The sequence below is a fragment of the Aotus nancymaae genome, unplaced genomic scaffold (assembly GCF_030222135.1).
Source record: "Aotus nancymaae isolate 86718 unplaced genomic scaffold, 86718_ANA_hifiasm-v0.15.2.pri h1tg000108l, whole genome shotgun sequence".
NCBI classification, from domain to species: Eukaryota; Metazoa; Chordata; class Mammalia; order Primates; family Aotidae; genus Aotus; species Aotus nancymaae.
The window spans coordinates 35,295,945-35,318,574 of NW_026988523.1; the positions used below are offsets into that span (position 1 = coordinate 35,295,945).

The 22,630-nt window shown below is 42.4% G+C and overlaps 1 protein-coding gene and 2 non-coding genes across 6 annotated transcripts; all 3 read right to left on the reverse strand.

Moving 5' to 3' along the window:
* Window positions 1–1,092: 1,092 nt before the first annotated feature.
* On the reverse strand, window positions 1,093–21,961 carry KHDC4 (KH domain containing 4, pre-mRNA splicing factor). Of its 4 annotated transcripts, XM_021667336.2 has the most exons (14): window positions 21,872–21,961; window positions 21,166–21,382; window positions 16,617–16,745; window positions 16,206–16,285; window positions 14,121–14,173; window positions 13,690–13,853; window positions 12,630–12,841; window positions 11,040–11,100; window positions 9,728–9,785; window positions 9,239–9,492; window positions 5,805–5,984; window positions 4,634–4,746; window positions 3,879–3,970; window positions 1,093–2,366 (listed from the first exon to the last, which is right to left on the reverse strand). In XM_021667336.2, exons 1-14 carry the CDS (start codon window positions 21,907–21,909, stop codon window positions 2,167–2,169), a joined length of 1,851 nt encoding a protein of 616 aa, XP_021523011.2. In that variant the 5' UTR covers window positions 21,910–21,961; the 3' UTR covers window positions 1,093–2,166. The 4 variants fall into 4 exon arrangements, with proteins under 4 accessions (XP_021523011.2, XP_064226698.1, XP_064226701.1 ...); XM_064370628.1 differs by lacking the exon at window positions 1,093–2,366 and having other exon boundaries at window positions 3,877–3,970; window positions 4,634–4,718; XM_064370631.1 differs by lacking the exons at window positions 1,093–2,366; window positions 3,879–3,970; window positions 4,634–4,746 and having other exon boundaries at window positions 5,896–5,984; window positions 9,239–9,388.
* Window positions 8,083–8,219, reverse strand: LOC135272373 (small nucleolar RNA SNORA42/SNORA80 family). The gene has a single exon (XR_010340529.1). It is a non-coding gene; the product is annotated as a small nucleolar RNA SNORA42/SNORA80 family (small nucleolar RNA).
* Window positions 12,957–13,085, reverse strand: LOC135272375 (small Cajal body-specific RNA 4). The gene has a single exon (XR_010340531.1). It is a non-coding gene; the product is annotated as a small Cajal body-specific RNA 4 (non-coding RNA).
* Window positions 21,962–22,630: the final 669 nt, after the last annotated feature.

The window sequence follows — 22,630 nt, forward strand, 5'->3', positions numbered from 1 at the left end:
TACTAAAAATACAAATTAGCCAGGCATGGTGGTAGGTACCTGTAATCTCAGCTACTCAGGAGGCTGACACTGGAGAATCACTTGAACTCGGGAGGTGGAGGTTGCAGTGAACCAAGATTGCACCATTACACTCCAGCTTGAACTCGGGAGGCGGAGGTTGCACTGAACCAAGATTGCACCATTGCATTCCAGCCTAGCCGACAGAGCAAGACTCCATCTCAAAAAATAAAAAGACTTTCCAAGAGTAATCTATTTCCTTTAAAATCTGCTTCATTCATGGGGCATGGTAGCTCACACCTGTAATCCCAACACTTTGGGAGGTTGAGGTGGGCAGATCACCTGAGGTCAGGAATTGGAGACTAGCCTAACCAATTTGGAGAAACCCCATCTCTATAAAAATACAAAATTAGTGGGGTGTGGTGGCTTGCACCTGTAATCCCAGCTACTCAGGAGGCTGAGGCAGAATTGCTTGAAGTCGTGAGTCAGAGGTTGCAGTGAGCCAAGATTGCGCCATTGCACTCCAGCCTGGGTAACAAGAGTGAAACTCCGTCTCAAAAAAAATAAAATAGGGCCAGGCGTGGTGGCTCACGCCTGTAATCCCAGCCCTTTGGGAGGCTGAAGCAGGTGGATCATGAGGTCAGGAGTTCGAGACCAGTCTGACCAACATGGTGAAACCCCGTCTACTAAAAATACAAAAATTAGCTAGGCATGGTGATGCATTAATCCCAGCTACTCAGAAGGCTAAGGTAGGAGAATCGCTTGAACCCAGGAGGCAGAGGTTGCAGTGAGTCAAGATCACGCCACTGCACTCTAGCCTGGGCAACAGAGCGAGACTCCATCTTAAAAATAAAATAAAATAGGCTTCATTCATGAAGTCTCTTTAACAGCCTGTTAAATAAAGGAGGGCTAAAATATGAAAATGGAACTTTAAGGGTACATTTTGCAGTTATAGAACTCTTGGAACTGTATGTAAACCTTGGGGTCTGTATATGTATTTTTCTGACTATGTTATATTGCATTATGCTACGAGTAAAAAAGTTGATGAATTTTAGTATATGGATAAGTTGTGGAAGAAAACAGAAACCGCAAACAGAATATTTATACATTTATTTATAATGAAATTATGGTCTCAATATTTACAACATATAGGAAACCAGAGGATAAGTTTATACAAAGCCAGCCTGCAAAGTATTCAAATGTGCAAAAATGACAGTTCAGTATCTCAAACTACTCCTGGTTCAGCAGACTAGCTCCTTCACTTTCACACATCAATATGTGATACAAAAAAGTTCTTTTGGCAAAACCTGTAATGCCAAGAAAAAGGACAAGTTGCAATTTCAGTCATTAAGTCCAAAGTCCTACTGCAGGCAGTGAGATCTCTCCATTTTAGCTGCAACAGTTCTGAGAGAGACAGACTACTGTGTTTCATTTGTGTGATGAGTTCTGACCAGTTTTAGTCAAGAATTCTTGTTTTCTCTGACCCAGCTGAAGACAGGATCTTAGAAGGGCAATAAAAACAGCAATGGCTATGAGACAAATGTGCTTGAAGGTGCCAGCTTTGGATCACCCCAATTAAAAAACACAATGAAAAAATAACTTCATTTTCCTATCCAGGATCCAGCTATATCCAACAGTTTTAAATGAGACAGAATTTTCCAAAACAGAAATAATCCAAAACAAAACAGGGATGCAGATCTGTCAGAATTAAATACTGAAAAGAACGGTCTAAAATCATTTCCCCACTAATAAACAGTAAGGCTTTTTAACCAGTTATGTATCAAAATTGACCAAACAGTAGTAAAATACAAATAAAACTTTCTTTATGTCAGAATTGGGGCTATTCATTTGGAAGAGGCTGGACCAGGTCAAACATGTATAGGAACGACCCTGTTTCAGGATGCTTTGTTGGATAAGCACATTTCGCCAACTGTTAAAAAGCTTCTGAGATAAATTTGTGATTCTAATTAAATTTTAAGATTCTATGCCACCGCAGAAATGAGGATTTTTTTTTTTAAGGAACCCTTTTAAGAAAGGGGGCATTGAATCTCTAACTTCTGCAAAGATCCAAGATGGTTCCCAGCACAGGCCCCAGAGTCTTGTTAAATCAAATGCATGCATTATTGCTAAGAAGAGTCACCGAGGGTCGAAATTCTGTTCCACAGTTTCCTAGGGAGCCATCCAGAATGGCATCTGTTGTTTAGCTCGTGGTTGTGATGAAGGATACTGGTATCCCAAACTCCAGCCCTGTGGAAAACTACTTGCATTTTTATGACCTCCATGTTCCTCCTCTTCATCAGATGAATCTGCAGCATAAGCCACCAAGCCAAATCCCTTCTCTGTAGTTTTCATCTTCTTGGCTGGATAATCTAGAATAGAGAAAAACAACCCCAACCCCATCCCCACCAAGAAAAAAAAGAAAACAACAAAAAAAGATAATACCATAAATTCGTTAATAAAAAAAAGATGTTAATTTTAAGTGGTTAGTTGGACACCATTTTGAGGTCATAGGGTCAATGGTCACCCAAAAACGTTGAAGATCACACGAAAAACAGCACCAGCATCAGCAAATGTGAATCCACCAGAACCATGTAAGAAAACAGAGAAAGAAAAAGAAACACAAAAAAAAGAAAAAAGAAAAAAAGGAAAGTTAGCAAGTGAGTCTCTTGAGGGCTGATATTTCACCTTTTAAAGAGTTAAAAGAAAAGAAGTTAAGAAAAGAAAAAAAATGAATTTTCTTCTGTTCATTTTTATGACTACAGGCAAAGAACAAAAATATTCCATATACATCTACACAATTTAGAGTTCTGGGATGCTAAAAAGCAACATTTTTCTAACAGCCACAGACTGACCATTACTGACCAATAGAACTATAAGGGGAGGTGTGGCTCAGCTCCCAATACAAAGCAAAATCAACTTTTAGGAAGTCCGTTATCAGATGAACTCCAGGTATTCACACAACATAGGCAACAGGATTTTGAAATGACCTAGCACTCATTAGTATTCTCTAGGGTTTTAATGTCACTGATGCTATGTATAAAATAAGTTGACTAACTCTTTCCTAGACACATGTTGGTTGGAAATAAAAGGTTGTTCATATACAATTTTTTTTCACTATTTTCTTTTTTTGTTGAGACAGAGTCTCACTCTGTTGCCCACGCCGGAATGCAGTGGTGTGATCTTGACTTACTGCAACCTCTACCTCCCAGGTTCAAACGATTCTCCTGCCTCAGCCTTCCAAGTCACTGGAATGACAGGCACGTACCACCAAGCTTGGCTAATTTTTCTATTTTTAGTAGAGACAGGGTTTCTCCGTGTTAGCCAGGCTGGTCTCAAACTCCTGACCTCAGGTGATCTGCCCGCCTCGGCCTCCCAAGTGCTGGGATTACAAGTGTGAGCCACCGTGCCTGGCCCAAAAGTATTTTCATTAGCCAGTAGATTATAGAGATTGGATTAAACACCTGAATGAACATCAGGTTAGAAAACTAATAGATTTTATTTATTTATTTATTTATTTATTTATTTATTTCTGAGACAGAGTCTTGCTCTGTTGCCCAGGCTGGAGGGAAGTGGTATGATCTTGGCTCACTGCAACCTCTACCTCCCAGGTTGAAGCGATTCTCCTGCCTCAGCCCCCCAAGTAGCTGGGATTACAGGCGGCCCCCACACCCAGCTAGTTTTTTTTTTTTTTTAGTAGATACAGGGTTTCAGTATGTTGGCCAGGCTGGTCTTGACCTCCTGACCTCAGGTGATCCACCCACCTTGGCCTCCCAAAGTGCTGGGATTACAGGCGTGAGCTACCATGCCTGGCCGAGAAAACTAATAGCTTTAGACCAGTCTTACTTAGTCACTCCCCTGTCCCCCAGCTATACCATACTCACCATGGCTCCCTGTTAAGGTCCCAGACCCATTCCTTTCATCAGACTCTGTTTTTATTCCAGTCACTGGAAAGGCTGGTGGAGGCATCAACTGCCTATGGAAAGATAAAATAAAACTTTCTTTCAATTTAAATTTTCTTAACTTATCCTGTGAATAAGAAAGAAGTGGGATTAAGTCTGCAGACAATCCTTCAAATTCATTTTAACCATTAATTTCAACCCCTTCCACCTTCTCCCAGCCCCTTTATAAAAGTATATAAGCCCCGTCTACACAGCAATTACCATGACAAAAATTGAATGAACTGTTACAGAAAGAACTCAGCTCCTTTCTTATGAAGGTTAACATACTAAGAAAGGAAAATTAAGCACTGCATGTATGGCAGGCTGAACTCCCACATTCACGTACTTCCCATCCATGATATTCTAATAACTCTAAGGTAGCAAAAATAGCTGAATTATATCACACTTCTGTTACTGTCTACCCCAGGAAAATGGCCAAGATGCAGACAGTGGAAGTCAAGCAAGATGTCTGAACAAGAAGTAAATTATTCAAAGCCAAGTATAACTGCTTCTATGTCTGAAAAAGGCCTATCGTTATATTTTTCTTCATTGCACCAATTACAACAACCAGAAGCTTATTTCATTCAAAGATTTCATTTCAGTTTCAGAACACTTAAGCTCATACCAATGATCATTAGTCTCACTAATGGTGCATACAAATGACATCTGAATACATTTGTATAATTATTCCAACTTACCTGTCCCTCTCTCTCTCTTTGCCTGAGGAACTTGCTGGCTTCGATCCTGCACCTTCAATCTCATTCTGACTGGAGAAGCCTGTACCTAAATTAGTCATATGAATGGGTCCATGCTATGAGCAGAAAAATACAGTGGCATTAGCAAATCTACAACTGCTGTATTGACTTTAGCTCCTTAATGTAACTGTCAAGTGCCTCATCTTTCTGACAAATTGTAATAAGTTAAACTGTACTACAAAGCTCTTTGGGATTTGCTGTGTAACTGTAGTCAAAAGTAGGAATTAATTTTTCTCTGTAGGACTTGGACAGGGATTTTATAATTCATTATGCTATTTATGGCCTACCTGGTTTAACTGACTGCCCATAGTTCAACTGGTTTCTATAAACCTAGTCAGAAACTATAAAAAATGCTTTGGTTTTGATTCAAAGATTCTGGCAAAATGGAAAAGTACTTCTCATAAAACGGCACCAGAATTAAGAATCTTTTTAACTTTAGTGCCTAACTTTATAATTACATGTATGCACAGAATCACTCCTTTTCTAGCAGTCTGGAGGGGTGGGGAGACTGGAGGGAGAAATCACTCTCTTTTTTAGGTGGAGGGTTAAGAGATAGCACCACTGAAAGCCAAGGTTTTTTTTTTTTTTTGAGACAGTTTCACTCTTGTTGCCCAGGCTGAAGTGCAATGGCGTGATCTCGGCTCACCACAACCTCCGCCTCCCAAGTTCAAACCATTCTCCTGCCTCAGCCTCCCAAGTACCTGGAATTACAGGCATGCACCACCATGCCCAGCTAATTTTTTTATATTTTTAGTAGAGATGGGGTTTCTCCATGTTGGTCAGGCTATCTCGAACTCCTGACCTCAGGTGATCTGCCCACCTCGGCCTCCCAAAGTGCTGGGATTACAGGCATGAGCCACTGCGCCCGGCCTAAAGCCAAGATTTTAAATACAAACCATGTGTTGCTAGATCAATAGCTTTGAGTGAGATGTATAAGAAAGTAAAAACACTCAGAGGCTTTCAAGAGTCTGTTGAATAGGATAAAAAACCTAACCAAAATGAATTCCAGAAGGCAGAAATCCTAGTACTGGGAGAATGTGAATTTATCTTTTTTAAAGGGAGAATATAGTAGGAGAATAAGATGAAGATAGGAAAACAGGGTATTTTATTTAACCTGGTATCCAAGCAGTCCAGATTCCCGTTCATCTGGTAGCTCCTCGGTGAATCGTCTCTTCTGTGCCTGGGGCTGACTTGGGAGTGGGGGCTGGGGCTGGGGCTGGGGCTGGGGCTGGGGCCCAGCAGGCAAGGCAGTTTTGACAGGAGCAGCAGGAATAAAAGGACCACCCATCGGACTCTAGGACCAAAACACACCGAGGAAAAAAAAAAAGTGTGAGAATGCCCAAGGAATAAGTAAACAATTATTACAATATACTTTAAGGTCCAATAGGTATCATATGAATCTTGCACATTCAGGTCCTTAGTTTCCTTCATGTATAATTTGTTAACAGTATCACCTAGCCTTCTCACCTTCATCCTAGGAAAACGTGAAATCGACAACCTATATACAATGCTTTGAACTTTTAGGAAAACTCTGTTGCGCATTTGGGTTACTAGGAGCAAACATGACTGTTAACAAACAGAACTCCAACCACTGATAGTCAATGTGATTAGCTTTCTGTAATAAGCTTTCTGTAATTTATAAATGCTGCTAATGCTTGTGGAAGAAGCAACTTCATCTGCCACTCCCATAGTTATTAGTAAGTTACTATGTCAAGATTAAGTCTAACTAATGTTTAAAGATGTTGCTCCAAAAAGGAATAAGGGGTATCAAAAGACAGTCTATTTTATATAACAATAAGCAGGTCTGAAGAGAAAACTATTATTACTATAGTCATGCATTGCTTAGCGATGGTAATACTTTTTTTTTTTTGAGACAGAGTCTCAGTCTCACGGGTTGGAGTGCAATGGCATGATCTCAGCTGACTACAACCTCTGCCTACCAGGTTCAAGAGATTCTCCTGTTTCAGCCTGCCAAGTAGCTGGGACTATAGGCGTGTGCCATTGTACTTGAGCAATTTTTTTTTGTACTTTTAGTAGAAACAGAGTTTTGCCATGTTGCCCAGGCTGGTCTTAAACTCCTGACTTCAAGTGATCCACCTGTCTCAGCTTCCCAAAGTGCTGGGATTATAGGTATGAGCCACTACGCCCAGCGGGAATACATTTTGATAAATGTATTGCAAGGTGATTTTGTCATTGAACAAATGTGTATTTATACAAACTTAGATGAAAACAGCCTACTATACAACTAGACTGTGGTATGGCCTACTGCTTCTAGGCTACAATCCTGTACAGCATGTTAGTGTACTGAATGCTGTAACACAATAGTATTTGTGTATCTAAACATAGAAAAGGAACAGTGAAAATATGCTTTTTACAGAACCACCATCATATATGCAGTCCATCAGTGACCAAAATGTTATGAGGTGACTGACTGTACTGATAACACAGCTAACATTTATTGATAGACTGAATCATCTTACTTAATCCTTGCAAACCTTTGAGATTTTTATCACTGTGCCCATTTTATATCTAAGGAAAACCAAACCCTAGACAGGTCAAGTTACATCCCAGTATCACACAGCTCAAAAACGGGAAAGCGTGATGAACCCTGGTAATCTAATTCTAAATCCCAACTTTTTTTTTTTTTTGAGATGCGAGTTTCGCTCCCCACCCAGGCTGGAGTGCAGTCATGCGACCTCAGCTCACCACAACTTCCTCCTCCAGGTTCAAGCAATTCTATTGCCTTAGCCTCCTGAGTAACTGAGATTACAGGCATCTGCCACCATGTCCAGCTAATTTTTGTATTTTCAGTAGAGATGGGTTTTCACATGTTGACCAAGCTGTTCTCGAACTCCTGACCTCAAGTGATCCGCCCATCTAGGCCTCCCAAAGTGCCGGGATTACAGGCATGAGTTACCACACCCGCCTTAACTCCCTGCTTTTAACCATGCTGCTGTATTGCTTCCCAATTACAAAGGACTGATACTTAAAGCAGGGACCTACAGAGCTGTCTAAATACAAAAATTAAAGTAATTTTGGCCGGGCACAGTGGCTTATGCCTGTAATCCTAGCACTCCGGGAGGCCAAGGCCATGGATCACCTGAGGTCAGGAGTTCATGATCAGGCTGACCAAAATGGTGAAAGCCCGTCTCTACTAGAAATACAAAAACTAGCTGGGCGTGGTGGTGTGTACCTGTAATCCTGCTACTCAGGAGGCTGAAGCAGGAGAATCACTTGAACCTGGGAGGTAGAGGTTGCAGTGAGCCAAGATCACGCCACTGCACTCCAGCCTAGGCGACAGAATAAGACTGTCTCAAAATTTAAAAAAATTAAAAAAATAAACTTGACTAGGGACCACAAACAAAGTTTAGTTCATAGCTGTTTTTGTTACATACTGTGCAACCCCCTTCAGTGCTCACAGCCCACAGGTAAGGGGGCTGGGCAATGGTTCGAGGCTGCCATTTACTCTGGCATGGGTACACTATGAGAGGCCCACAGAGAAGGACCCACCATAAATCCATTACCATGCTCTCATTAAGTCTCTCATATATAATGTATCTGGATTATTATCCAGACATCTACTCTTTTCCTAAAATTCTACTTTCATGTTTAAGAAATTGTAAGTATACATTTCTTAAGTTCTAAAAGAAACATACCAGCATTTATAATCCTTAAATTTGAAAAGTTCGTATGTCTCATATATCACTTACATAAGGTTTCTTTTTTTTGTTTTTGAGACAGGGTTTCACTCTGTTACTCAGGCTGGAGTGCAGTGGCACCATCTTGGTTCACTGCCTCCATGAACTCCTAGTCTTAAGGGACCCTCCCACCTCAGCCTCTTGAGTAACTGAAATATAGGTATGTGCCACCATGCCCAGCTAATGTTTTGTAGAGATGGGGTCTCACTATGTTGCCTAGGCTGGTCTCAAACTCCTGCACTAAAGCAATCCTCCTGCCTCGGCCTCCCAAAATCCTGGGATTATGTTTCTTTCTAAGATCTGAGTTGCTAACTCAGTTCTAATCACTGAGAGATGTGGTATAAGCAGCCCCATTTTCCTTGAGGACTTTGTTAACACTGCAAAGGCAAGGTTAGGCAAACAATGGCCAAGGAAATGGCAAACTATGATTGTGGCCTGCTACCTGTTTTGTAAATAAAGTTCTGCTGTAGTACACCCATGCTCGTTCACTGAGGTATTATCCACAGGCTGCTTCTGCACTACAACCACAGAGTGTAGTAGTTGTGACAGAGAATGTATGGCCCTTAAAGCCTAAAATATTTACCATCTGACCCATTATAGCAAGTCTGCCCACCACCCCCACTTTAAACAGCTATTTGGTATACAAGACTTGTGAATATATACATTTTAGGATGACATACACAAGTATACACTTATCCAAAATATTCAGGTAGGCTGGTGGTGGGAACAGAAGACAGTAGAAAAAGACATTCTACATCACATGATTTATTTCTGGAATACCACCACTTCACCTTTCTCCAGTTTTTTCTAAATTCAAGAATATCTTGTTGCATATATCCTGGCATCCTACCTGTCCAGTGCTAGCTGGAGGCTGCACTTGTGTTATCGGGTATTGTGTTGGCACAGGTGGGACTCCAGTAGGTAATGCTGGCAAGACTCCAGGTGCTAATGAAACAGCTGGTGGCACTATGCTTGGTACTCCGTAGGGAGGTTGAACTGGCTGCTGAGGAGGGGGAACAACAGGGTAACCAGACTGATAGCCATTGGATGGATAATATGGTGGTTGAGGAGGGACACTACTTATAGCAGAGGGTTGTGTATAGCCTGAGGGGGAAGAAAAAAAGTGTTTAATCAGCTGCAGCAGAATGAGACAATTTATCTGAACATTAAACTTAATATCTAGGGAAGAAAAATACTGAGGCATGAATGGCTTTCCAAATTACCCTAAATTAAAGGGACCATTAATAGTGCCCTGGCACAGTTAGTCTAGCCTCAAGTATCACAGTTACATATAACTACACTAGTAAAATATTTTTTAAACACTTCAAGATGTACACACCTGGTAAAGGTACAGCAGTATTAATCTGATTCACAAATCTAGAATATTCAGCATGAACCTGAAAGACAGAGGGAAACAAATTAACATGGGACAGCCCAAGCTGTGTATTTACAAGGGTCTGATTATATGATTCTAGGACCAAAGCAATTAGGAATTAAAATATATCTACCCATGTTCCAATCAAATTTACACTTGTTTAACCTACATTTTTTTTTTCCCTTTTTATTGAGACGGAGTCTCGCTCTGTCGCCCAGGCTGGAGTGCAGTGGGGCACAGTCTCGTATCACTGTAACCTCAACAATTTTTTTTTTTAAAAGACGGGGTTTCACCATGTTGGTCAGGCTGGAACTCCCGACCTCAGGTGATCCACCCACCTTGGCCTCCAAAGTGCTTGGATTACAGGCATGAGCTACCACGCCCGGCCTACCTCAACATTTTAACAAGGCAGATCTATAAATTATTAAGCCAATTTTGGGAATTTGGAGCATGAATAATCCTGAATCCCCTAAACTAGACTCAATTCTGGGGCATAAAATCACTTAGAAAGCCACAGAAATAAAGTAACCAGGAAATTTCTAAGTTGTTAGTATAACTGGTGAGACCTCATTCATTTACACTTACTGGGTAACTTGTCCTCAAGGAGCTGACAGTTTAATAAGAGTTTAGTATTTTCCTCATACTTCCTCCCTATATATTAAGTCCATAACCTCAAGTATCAACAAATTAAAAGATGGGAAAATTACCCAGTACGAGGGTTGCTAAATCAGGTGATATGTACAAAAGCAAAAACAAAAAACAGACACAACCATGAGCTACCCAACAAGGCACCAGAGAACACAAGGTTGAACATACTCAATCCAAAACCTGATTTCCTTTAAGTGCTATAAAGACAGTCCTAAGTTTTAACTTTTGGTTATTTGTTCAAAGAATAAAAATAATGGATAATCAAGTAAGCAATCATCCCCCAAACAGGTCTAATTGGTTTTAAATTATTATAGCTCTACCCTTTAGACTGGAGCTATGCTAATATAAGCCAAAGAAAACCAACACAATGACCAGGTGCTAGGAGGGAGGAGAGGCACGGGATGATTTCTCTCTCAAAGACTCCAGAAGGAACCAACTCTGCCAGCACCTCAATTTCAGACTCTGCTTCCTGAACTGTGGTAGAATAAATTTGTGTTATTTTAATCTACCCGATTGCAATAACTTATTATAGCAGTACTAGGAAACTAAACAGGTGAAAGAAATATCTAAGACATACTCCAAAATGGCAATACCTCTTCTGAATGAGTATCAGACAAATAAAACTCACTGTTTGCAAAAGATTCTCACAAAGCTTCTTGGCAGCAGCCAGACCTTCTGGTTTGGGGTGACTGCAAATAAATAACCAGGAATTAAAAAGAGAAAAACAAATAAAAGATGCAGAATTCTGCTTTCATTTTTCATGCTGTTTTACAAATCTACATTAATATATTCACTGTAGCTCAAATCTAGGCCTCTGAAGATCACAAAACTAATACAAATAACATCGTAAGTCTTCTAAGATACAACTACTATCATTACCACAAAAAAAATAAGATTTTTTTTCTTTTGAGACAGTTTCGCTCTTGTTGCCCAGGCTGGAGTGCAATGGCGTGATCTCAGCTTACCGTAACCTCCGCCTCCTGGATTTAAGCAATTCTCCTGCCTCAGCCTCCCAAGTAGCTGAGATTCCAGGCATGCACCACCATGCCCAGCTAATTTTTGTATTTTTAGTAGAGACAGGGTTTCTCCATGTTGGTCAGACTGGTCTTGAACTCCCGACCTCAGGTGATCTGCTCGCCTCAGCATCCCAAAGTGCTGGGATTACAGGCGTGAGCCACTGCGCCCGGCCACCACAAATATTTTATCGGTCTTTCTCTGAGTAATGGTACTTAACATAAAAATATATATACATATTTTTTGAGACAGAGTTTCGCTCTTGTTACCCAGGCTGGAGTGCAATGGTGCGATCTCGGCTCACTGCAACCTCCACCTCCTGGGTTCAGGCAATTCTCCTGCCTCAGCCTCCCGAGTAGCTGGGACTACAGGCACGTGCCACCATGCCCAGCTAATTTTTTGTATTTTTAGTAGAGACGGGGTTTCACCATGTTGACCAGGATGGTCTCGATCTCTTGACCTCGTGATCCACCCGCCTCGGCCTCCCAAAGTACTGGGATTACAGGTGTGAGCCACTGTGCCCAGCCAACATAAAAATATTTAAAGTTCATAAAATTACTATAAAATCTATTAATGTTGACATAGGTTTAAATGAAAATTATTTCAGGCTTATCACAGCACACTTTAAGATTCACTTTCGTACAGACTTGTACAAAACCAAAGGACTTGAGTACTAAAGAAACAATTCCATCTTTTAATTTAACAACTTCCTCCCTCCCTCTCTCCCTCCCTTCCAGAAACAATTCCATCTTCCTAATCCAATAATTTCCTTCCTTCCTTCCCCCCACCCCCATCCCCTTCCCCCGTCCTCCAGTCAGGAGTGCAGTGCCTTGACCTCCTGGGCTCAAGCCATCCTCCTGCCTCAGCCTCCTAAGCAGCAGGTATTACAGGTGTGCACTACCACACCTGGCTACTTTTAAAAATTTTGTAGAGATGGGGTTTCATCATGTTGCCCAGAGTGGCCTCAAATTCCTGGGCTCAAGTGGACCTCTGCCTTGGCCTCCAGAAGTGTTCGGATTACTGGAATGAACCACCATGCCCGAATTCAACAATTTCTATTAACTAATTATAAAGTAACCACTCCTAGCATTTACCTAAATCCCTTGTTATAATTACATTCATTTTTCTATTGCTCCTTCTGAATCATCCTGCCTGTACCAACAAGCTGCCAAGAATTCACATGTCCCCTGCCCTATATCCTTACCTGATATAAATATACATAGGTTCAAAAGCTTCTCGGCCAGATGCTGGCTCAATGCAACCTGATCCTTTGCCCCGTAGGAAGACTTTGGCACCTGTTTCAATCTGAATGTGCTGCAAATAGGAGCAGCCTGGACCTTCTACCTTCTCCTTGACATTAAAAGTGGGCACAGCATGTTCTAGACCCACAAACAATTTATCTTGAACATAATGCATCTGCAGGAAGAACAGAATACCTCAGATTAAACAGAGAATATATAATTAAATCCTCAATCTTTGAAATAAGTCATTAAGAAATTTAGCAAAGACAGTCTCCTGTAAAGCTGGAGTAGAGTGTTGGGTAGTACAGTCAGCCCTGTGATACTCTCTAGTGAGGGCTGCTCTCTCCAACCCTTTTTTCTAGGAGGAATGTATCAGCAAAGTCTTGCTTCATCAGACTCAGCCTTCTTAGTCCTCCAGTTATTATCAAGTTTACAAATACAAACTAAACCCACTAGATTAAAAAAGTACAATGTATATGCCCTCTACTCTATCAATATCCTTTCTAGAATATACCAGTATAAAGAGATGTGTGCTCAGATGTTCATTATATCATGGAAAGCCGGATGGCCCACTAACAGAATACCAATGGCAGGTAAGTTTCAGGATTGGAATTTGGAATTTCCAGATTTTATTTTTGTCTTTATATGCATTATTTGGCACATACCTTTTTTTTTTTTTTTGAGATGGAGTCTCACTTTATCACCCAGGCTGGAGTACAGAGGCATGGTCTCGGCTCACTGCAACCTCCACCTCCTGGGTCCAAAGTGATTCTCCTGCCTCAGACTCCTGAGTAGCTGGAATTACAGGCAGGTACCACCATGCCTGGCTAATTTTTATATGTTTAGTAGAGACGGGGTTTTACCATGTTGGTCAAGCTGATCTCATACTTCTGACCTCAGGTGATCTGCCCGCCTCGGCCTCCCAAAGGGCAAGGATTACAGGCGTGAGCCACTACTCCCAGCTAGCACATATCATTTTTATAGAAATGATAAAGCTATTAATGATCCTTCCCCAAAACATACCCCTGACTGGAAGGGAGGCTTCTGGCTAACAGCTGGAGACAACTGAGCAATGGGTGCTGGCTGGTGATAGACAGTTACTGTTGCACCATTGAAAGTTGGACTTGTTCCTGTGGCAGCTTTTACCACTCCATTGGTGATAATTTCTTTGATCCGGTTTACAGCTCCTTGGGAAAAACACAGAGTAAAACTGAATGGAATGAACTGACTAGTGCCCAGACAGGCCAGTGTTCAATTACTCACATGTAAATCCGCTTTCAGGTTACCCAAACATGTGGCTCTCAACCCCTCTAAATTCCCATACACATTTGTATATAGTTGACTAACAAGAGTTAGAACAGCCATCAGAGACAGTTTGCCAACTTGCTATATATACAGCGCCCTGTAATTTGCTCTTCACAAAAAGTGCTACGTGAGCCAAAAACATTACTTACTGTCCACTAATTCCCGTGTCTGGCCCTGAACATGAAGATATAATGGACGATCCCTATAAAGAGAAACAAAAAAAGATGATTTTAACCTGGTCAAAACCAAAAAAGGAGACAAATGGGTCACCAAATCTAATTTGTAATGTTTCAAGTTTCCAAATAACAAAAAGAGACTATATACATTAGAAGGGCTGTTGCTAGCTAATGTCTACGAATGTGCTTTAACAGCTGGGGAATAAATAAACTTGACTTTTAAAAGTCAACTGGCCCACAGATTTGAGATTAAATCTGTTCTTATGGATTCACTAGCATTATTTTCCTGTCTACTGAGATAACTCAATATTTAAGAATATAATTCCTTTTTGCTGGTTGTCTAACAGGTTATAAACAAATGTGGTCTTGTCTATCCAAATCAATGAGGCAAACTGGCTGCCATGGCTCACACCTGTAATCCCAGCACTTTGGGAGGCTGAGATGGGCGGATCGCATGAGGCCATGATGAGTTTGAGACCAGCCTGGCCAACACTGCAAAACCCCATTCCTACTAAAAATACAAAAATTAGCCAGGCAGGGTAGCACGCCTGTAGTCCCAGCTACTACTCAGGAGGCAGAGGCACAAGTATTGCTTGAACCCAGAAGGTAGAGGTTGCAATGACCTGAGATCATGCCACTGCACTCCAACCTGGGCGACAGAACAAGATTCTGTCGGGCCGGGCACAGTGGCTCACATCTGTAAACCCAGCACTTTGGGAGGCCAAGGCAGGCGAATCACAAGGTCAGGAGTTCAAGACCAGTCTGGTCAACATCGTGAAACCCAGTTTCTACTAAAAATACAAAAAATTAGCCAGGTGTGCTGGCGGACACCTGCAATCCCAGCCACTTGGGAGGCTGAGGCAGAACTGCCTGAACCCTGGAGGCAGAGGTTGCAGTGAGCTGAGATGGAGAAACTGCACTCCCGCCTGGGTGATAGAGTGAGACTCCATCTCAAAAAGAAAAAAAAAGTTCCATTTCCTAAATATCTATCAATTGACAGTGAAAAGAAACTCAAACACTGAATGATAGAAGGAATGAAATGAAACAGATTAAGTCTTTACCTGAATAATCACAACCTATAACCATTACAAAGGCAAAAAAAAGTTTTTTCTGAGACAGAGTCTCGCTCTATCACCAGGCCGGAGTGCAGTGGTGTGATCCCGGCTCAGTGCAACTTCCGTTTTCCAGTTTCAAGCAATTCTCCTGCCTCAGCCTCCCAAGTAGCGGCACTACAGGCACGCACCACCATGCCTGGCTAATTTTTTTCGTATTTTTAGAAGAGACGGGGTTTCATCATGTTGGCCAGGATGGTCTCGAACTCCTGACCTTGTGATCTGCCCGCCTCAGCCTCCCAAAGTGCTTAGATTACAGGTGTGAACCACCGCACCCGGTCAGGATTTTTTTTTAAAAGGGAGTTTACTCTCAGTACTTTGAGAGGCCAAGGCAGACAGACCACTTGAGGTAAGGAGTTCAAGAGCAGCCTGACCAACATGGAGACGTCTCTACAAAAAAATACAAAATTAGCTAGGAGGGGTAGCACATGCCTATAGTCACAGCTACTCAGGAGGCTGAGGGAGAAGAATCACTTGAACCTGGGAGGCGGAGGTTGCAGTGAGCCAAGATCGAGCCATCGCACTCCAGCCTGGACAACAAGAGCAAAATTCCATCTCTAAATAAATAAATAAATAAATGAGGAGTGCACAACAAAATATGAGCCCATTTGTGAGGGGAACTATTTCCATAGAAAAAAGTTTACAAGTATATACATTATTTCTGCAAATCATATGGGACAGAAAGGAAAAAAAATGGTAGTGGTTAGTATCTTCTTTTACACTTCTCTATGTTTCCTCCAATAAAAACATCAAATGTGAAATAAAAGTCCAAAAATAGCTCCCAACATCTTCTACCATTTGATATCCAGAATTCTGCTACAGAGCGTGCACACACATATCCCTCAAACTACGAATCAAATACTGTGTACACATATTATCTAAGGATGAAAAACATGAAACTAACCCAACCCTTCCATAAACAAGGTAAGAGAATAAGCAGACACACCCTGGTCCCACTTTGGCTTTTTCCTCAGTTGTCATGAACCTCCCTCGAGTTGACACTGCAGCGCCACTAAGTCGGCTGATCTAAAAAAAGAAATGTTCAATTAAAAAAACATGGTGACTGGTTGATTTCAATGGCAGACAGATTTTCTTGCCATTCATCTGACCAAGTAAAGCAGGAATGAATTCTCTACCATATCTGAATTTTGATTTCATGGTTTCTTACTCAAACCAACCCAGAGAATTCATTTATATCCATTTCATTATCTTCCTCTGAAGCTAAATTAAACCCAGTTCTGATTTTAGAGACTATGATCCAAACCCACTAGTAAATATCTGATGCCTGTTTAGAGGTCTTATTTTTCCTAAATCCACTCACCACCTTCCCCACCAAAGAGTCCCAACGCCTCCTCACCTCGTCTTGAGTCTGTCCTCGAGTCAGCAAGTTCCTACATGTGAGAGGCACATCATTAATTTCTACTTCAGCTACCACCAGGTCATCCTTGCTTTTATTGCTAGTTAGGCCTTTGCCAGGGGCCTGAAGCTACAAAGAAGAGAAAGAAATTAGATTTAAAAGTTTTTATGACGAGGTAACATCTTTTTTTTTTGAGACAGAGTCTCACTCTGTTGCCCAGGCTGGAGTGCAGTGGCATGATCCCGGCTCACTGAAACCTCTGCCTCCCAAGTTCAAGTGATTCTCCTGTCTCAGCCTCCTGAGTAGCTGGGATTACAGCCACACACTACCACACCTAGCTAATTTTTGTATTTTTAGTAGAGATGGGGTTTTACCATGTTGGCCAGAGTTGTGTCGAACTCCTGACCTCAGGTGATCCACCCACCTCCCAAAGTAATGGGATGAGTGAGACACTGGGCCCAGAGAAGATAAAGTCTTTTAGTTGTCCAATTTACAGCTATCCTTTCCCAAGTCCCACACCTCCCTAACCTTCCCTTTATCTGCCTGTAAACATAGAAATAACAAGCAAACAAAAACCTCACTAAAATGACACTAAATAGTCAATCAGCTTGAAGGCCACAATCAAGATTTCTCTGTGATCTTGGCCTTGTGTGCATTTTTGACCACCTAATTATAGAAGCTCTAGGGACTAGAAGCTGCAACCTCCAAAAAGAAAATTAAAAGCCAAGTTATGATGCTCTATAGCTCAGTTAGTTGGCTGCACATGGAGCAAAACATAATAGTGGGCAGAGGAGCAATGCATACAACCCATATACCTCATGCATACAATAGGAAGTTGCCTTTGTGCCACTTCTACAATATAAAATTCAACTAATTCCATTCTTGTAAAGCTCTCAAAAATCCTTAAATTGTATCTAACTAATCATTCCTCACTCTATTACAGAAGAACAAAGAGGCAGAATGAAAAGCCAGTAAGATGGTAAAACCTGATCCAGTTTCTTTCAATTTAAACTACAAGGAGTTTGTGACTAGCCTAGCCAACATGGTGAAACCCTATCTCTACTAAAAATACAAAATTAATGAGGCATGGTAGTTTGTGCCTGTAATCCCAGCTACTCGGGAGGCTGAGGCAGGAGAATCACTTGAACCCAGGAAGCGGAGGCTGCAATAAGCCGAGATCACGCCATTACATTCCAGCCTGGGCAACAAAAGTGAAACTGACTCAAAAATAAATAAATAAATAAATAAATAAATAAATAAACTAACTACAAAAAAAAGGCTGGGCCAGGTGGCTTACACCTGTAATCCTAGCACTTTGGGAGGCTGAGGTGAGCAGATCTTTTGAGCCCAAGAGTTTGAGACCAGCTTGGACAACATGGCGAAACCACATCTCTACAAAAACAAAAACAAAAACTTAGCTGGGCATGGTGGCATGAGCCTGTAGTCCCAACTACTCAGGAGGTTGAGGCAGCAGTAAGCAGTGACTGCGCCACTGAGCTCCAGCCTGAGCAACAGAGCAAGACTCTATCTCAAAAAAAAACAAAAAACAAACAAAAAAAAAACAGTCTAGGCACTATGGCTGACACCTGTAATCCTAGCACTTTGGGAGGCTGAAGCAGGCTGGGGAACAGTGCAAAACCCATCTCTTCAAAAAATAAAAAAATTAGCGGGGCATGGTGGCATGCACCTGTAGTCCCAGCTACTCGGGAGGCTGAGCCTGGGAGGCAGAGACTGCACCACTGCATAGTCAATGCCTGGGCAATCAAGCCAGACTCTGGGACCACAGGCATGCACCACATCCAGCTAATTGTTTTTGTATTTTCTGTAAAGACAGGTTTTCACCATGTAGCCCAGGCTTGTCTTGAACTCCTGGCCTCAAGTGATCCACTAGCATTAACCTCCTGAGTAGCTGGGACTACAGGTGCCTATCTCCTCAACTATGTCTAGAAAATCTACTCAAGAAGGCCGGCATGTGGCTCATGTCTATAATCCCATCACTTTGGGAGGGTGAGGTGGGCAGATCATGAGGTCAGGAGTTCAGACCAGCCTGACCAACATGGCGAAACCCCGGGTTTCGACATGCCAGGTGTTGTGGCTCATGCCTGTAATCCCAGCTACTCAGAAGGCTGAGGCAGAACTGCTTGAACCTGGGAGGCGGAGGTTGCAGTGAGCCAAGATCACGCCACTGCACTCACTGCAGCCTGGGCAACAGAGCAAGACTTTGTGTCAAAAAAAAAAAAAAACCGCTCAAGAAGGTAAGATACTGTTGTTTACTTTGTGCATTAGATACATTTTTAAAATGTGGAGGCAAAACTAAATACAAACTCAACAATATCACCTTATCTTTGTTTAACCCCTTATATATTAATTTACATTATCATCTCAGTGAATCCTTATGGCCACCTTTAACAGTACACATCAATATTGTTCAAGAGAACTTTTGGTAACATGTGTTCTAGTCTCAGTCCAATGTGGTAGCCATTAGCCACAGGTGTCTCTAGGTCTAATTTTTTTTTTTTTTTTTTGAGACAGAGTCTCGCTCTGTCAACCTGGCTGGAGTCAGTGGCATGATCTTGGCTCAAGCAATTCTTCTGCTTCAGTCTCCAGAGTAGCTGGGACTACAGGTGTGCGCCCACCACGCCTGGCTAATTTTTTGTATTTTTAGTAGAGACGGGGTTTCACCATATTAACCAGGCTGATCTCGAACTACTGACTTCGTGATCCACCCGCCTCGGCCTCCACAGTGTTGGGATTATAAGCATGAGCCACCAATCCTGGTCTAAAAGTCTAAATTTTAAATTTTATGTTGTTTGGTTTTGCTTTGCTTTTTGTTTAAACAACAGGTATTTCTCGCAGTTCCGGAGGATGAAAATATGTTTAATTATTATTACTATTTACACAAGGTCTCATTCTGTTACTCAGGCTGGAATGCAGTGGCATAATGACAGCTCAATGCAGCATCAAACTCCTAGGCTCAGGTGATCTTCCCACCTTAGCCTCCCAAGAATCCAAGGATTACAGAGGAGCTGGAACTACAGGTGTGAGCCACTGTAGCCAGCCCCTTAATTTTAATTTAAATTGCCACATGAGGCTAGTGACTACTGCACTAGACAATACAGGTATATATTACCAACAAAGCTGAGTTTCATTATGCCAAAGCCATGTAACCAGTAACTGTGGATAATGGGTTTCAAGCTTAGGTTTTATGATTCTAAATCCAGTATTTCTGTATCCTGGTGAGGTCAAATATCTTTTTAAAAAAGAGTATTATTTGGCTGGGCAAGGTGGTTCACGCCCAGAATCCCAGCACTTTGGGAGTCCGAGGTGGGTGGATCACCTGAGGTCAGGAGTTTGAGACCAGCCTGGCCAACATGGTGAAATGCCATCTCTATAAAAAAATAAATAAAAATTTTTAAAAAGTATTATTCTAAAGAAAAAAAAAACCTTAAATGATTGACATCAGTATTAAGAATCTTAATATACAAGGAGCAAGGAGCATTCCATCTTTGTCAAGATGCCTTTTTCTTTTTTTGAGGCAGAGTTTCACTCTTGTCGCCCGAGCTGGAGTGCAATGGCGTCATCTCTGCTCACTGCAACCTCCACCTTCCGGTTCAAGCGATTTTCTTGCCTCAGCCTCCGACTCCCAAGTAGCTGGGATTACAGGCATGTGCCACCATGCCCAGCTACTTTTTGTATTTTTATTAGATATGGGGTTTCACCATGTTGGCCAGGCTGGTCTCAAACTCCTGACCTAAGATGATCTCCCGCCTCAGCCTCCCAAAGTGATGGGATTACAAGCGTGAACTACCGTGCCCGGCCTGTCAAGATGCTCTAATTTTTCCTCATAAACCTTAGAAATGGACAACTGACTCACATAGTCTTTGCAAACAATAGTCCGGGCGTGGTGGCTCACACCTGTAATCCCAGCACTTTGGAGGTTGAAAGGAGCCTGGCCAACATGGCAAAACCTGTCTCTACTAAAAATACAAAAAAAAAAAATTAGCTGGGCATGGTGGCATGTGCCTGTAATCCCAGCTACTTCGGATTCTTCTGCTAAGGCAGAAGAATCACTTGAACCCGGGAGACAGAGGTTGTAGTAAGCCGAGATCGTACCACTGCACTCTAGCCTGGGCAACAGATGAGATTCTGTCTCAAAAAAAACAAACAAACAAAAACCACTTCAGGTTCTAACTACAGATGACACTTAGAAGCTCACTTGATTTACCTGAACTTCTCTTTTGACTTCAGGGAAAAAGCACACATGTTAAAAACATGTTACGTTGCTTTAAATGACTATGGAAATATAACTCAAGGTGAACTAAGTGAAAAAGGACAAGACAAGGTATTTGGTCCATAAATGTAACCAGCCGAATCGAAAATGCCTCGTAAATATGTATTTGTGACAAAACGTCATCTGGAATATTCCAAAACTATGATCTCTAAACCACTATATCCATTTTTTTTAACTAACACAAACGATCATGAGATCACAGGATTACGAAACAACTATTAAATTCGCAATTAGTGGAGACCCATCAACTTCAAATACCTTCTCAGAAGCATTCTGAGTTGGTTTGAGCTTCCCTTTTGCCATGAGCATGGCATTGATCTTGGCAGCCACAGCGGCAGCAGCATCCAAGGCTCCTGAAGGAGCAGCTGTGGTGCCCCCAGGACTTCCCCCACTGTTGGTGACCTCCCCACCTGGGGCCGCTGGCGGGAGGAAGAGAAGTGGGGCTGGAGCTGGTTGGTCCCATTTGCTGCGGCGCCTATACGTAAAAAAAGGAAAACACTAGGCCCCAAAGCTTTCATGTGTGTTATTCTTTCCTTACCATGTCTTAGCACCCCATTTTCCCTCTATTATATTCCATTTCCACCTCCGAATCACCTTCCAAATCCACAACTCCCCTCTCCTTAAACGATTATTGCTATATTTAACAAACCCCTACTTCTTTCAAACGCTTCCCCCAAATCTTTCGTTTCTACTGTCACCTCTATCCAACGATTCCACTCTGCCCCGCACACTCTCGTTTACGCCTTCCCCTTGGCTCGCCCTTCCAAAACCCCGCTTCCCTCCTCCCTCAGATCCCCGCCGGCCCTTTAAGGGCCCCAGGCCTGCTCAAGATCTTTCTCCCCGAACGCCCAAGCCCCTACTTCCCACTTAAGGGCCCCTCCACCCCATACGCAGCTTCTCAGGGTCCCTCCGCCTCTCCCGTGCCACAGTACTCGCTCCGATGCCCTCGCCCCTGAAGCCTTACCCGCCAGCTCCAGGATGTGTCGCGCTCCCCGCGGACATGGCGACCGGCTCTACTCAACCACCCGCCAACTACCCGACTACCACTTTCCCGTCACTTCCGCCCCCAACGGTCTTACGCACAGCCTCTTCCGGTCGTGAAGCCGAGCGGTTCCGGTGAAAATGTCGATTCCGATTGGACTCTCCATGATTTAAAGGCGTCCTGCATTTCTGAAACAGGTAGGGTGTGATCTTCCGGGTTGCTCCTTACCCTTAAGAAAGATGGCTGCTATGCGTACTATAAAGGCGGAATCGGGGCTAGCGGAATCCATCTTTATCGTGGGCATGTTGTTAGACTGGAAGACAATACGCATGAGTCGGGAGATTAAACAGGTTTCTTCTCAAATTACGCTACGTTTGTGTTGAGTCCCAGTTTCTGTCTGGGGAGACAGCCTTCCCGCGGCTTTTGTCCGTTTCACGTTTCTGTTACTTAGATTCGTTGCAAAGATCATTTGAAGAATTTATCTGTTTGCTTCATTTATGTGCACCAAGCAGGGGATATGAAGATGAATAAGCCACAGGCCTTGCCATTCTGGTACTCAGTGTGGCAGGGCAGGCGCGCAGGCAAATGGTATGATAGAATTGTATATTAAGCAAAGGTCGAAGAAGATAAGCTGCTCATCTTGCTGGAGCGTCTAAGAACGGGACGCTAAAAGCCGGTTGAGTGCTGGAGAGGTGATCAAGCGTAGGTTATGGAGCACTCTTTTCCGGGATCTGTGTACTT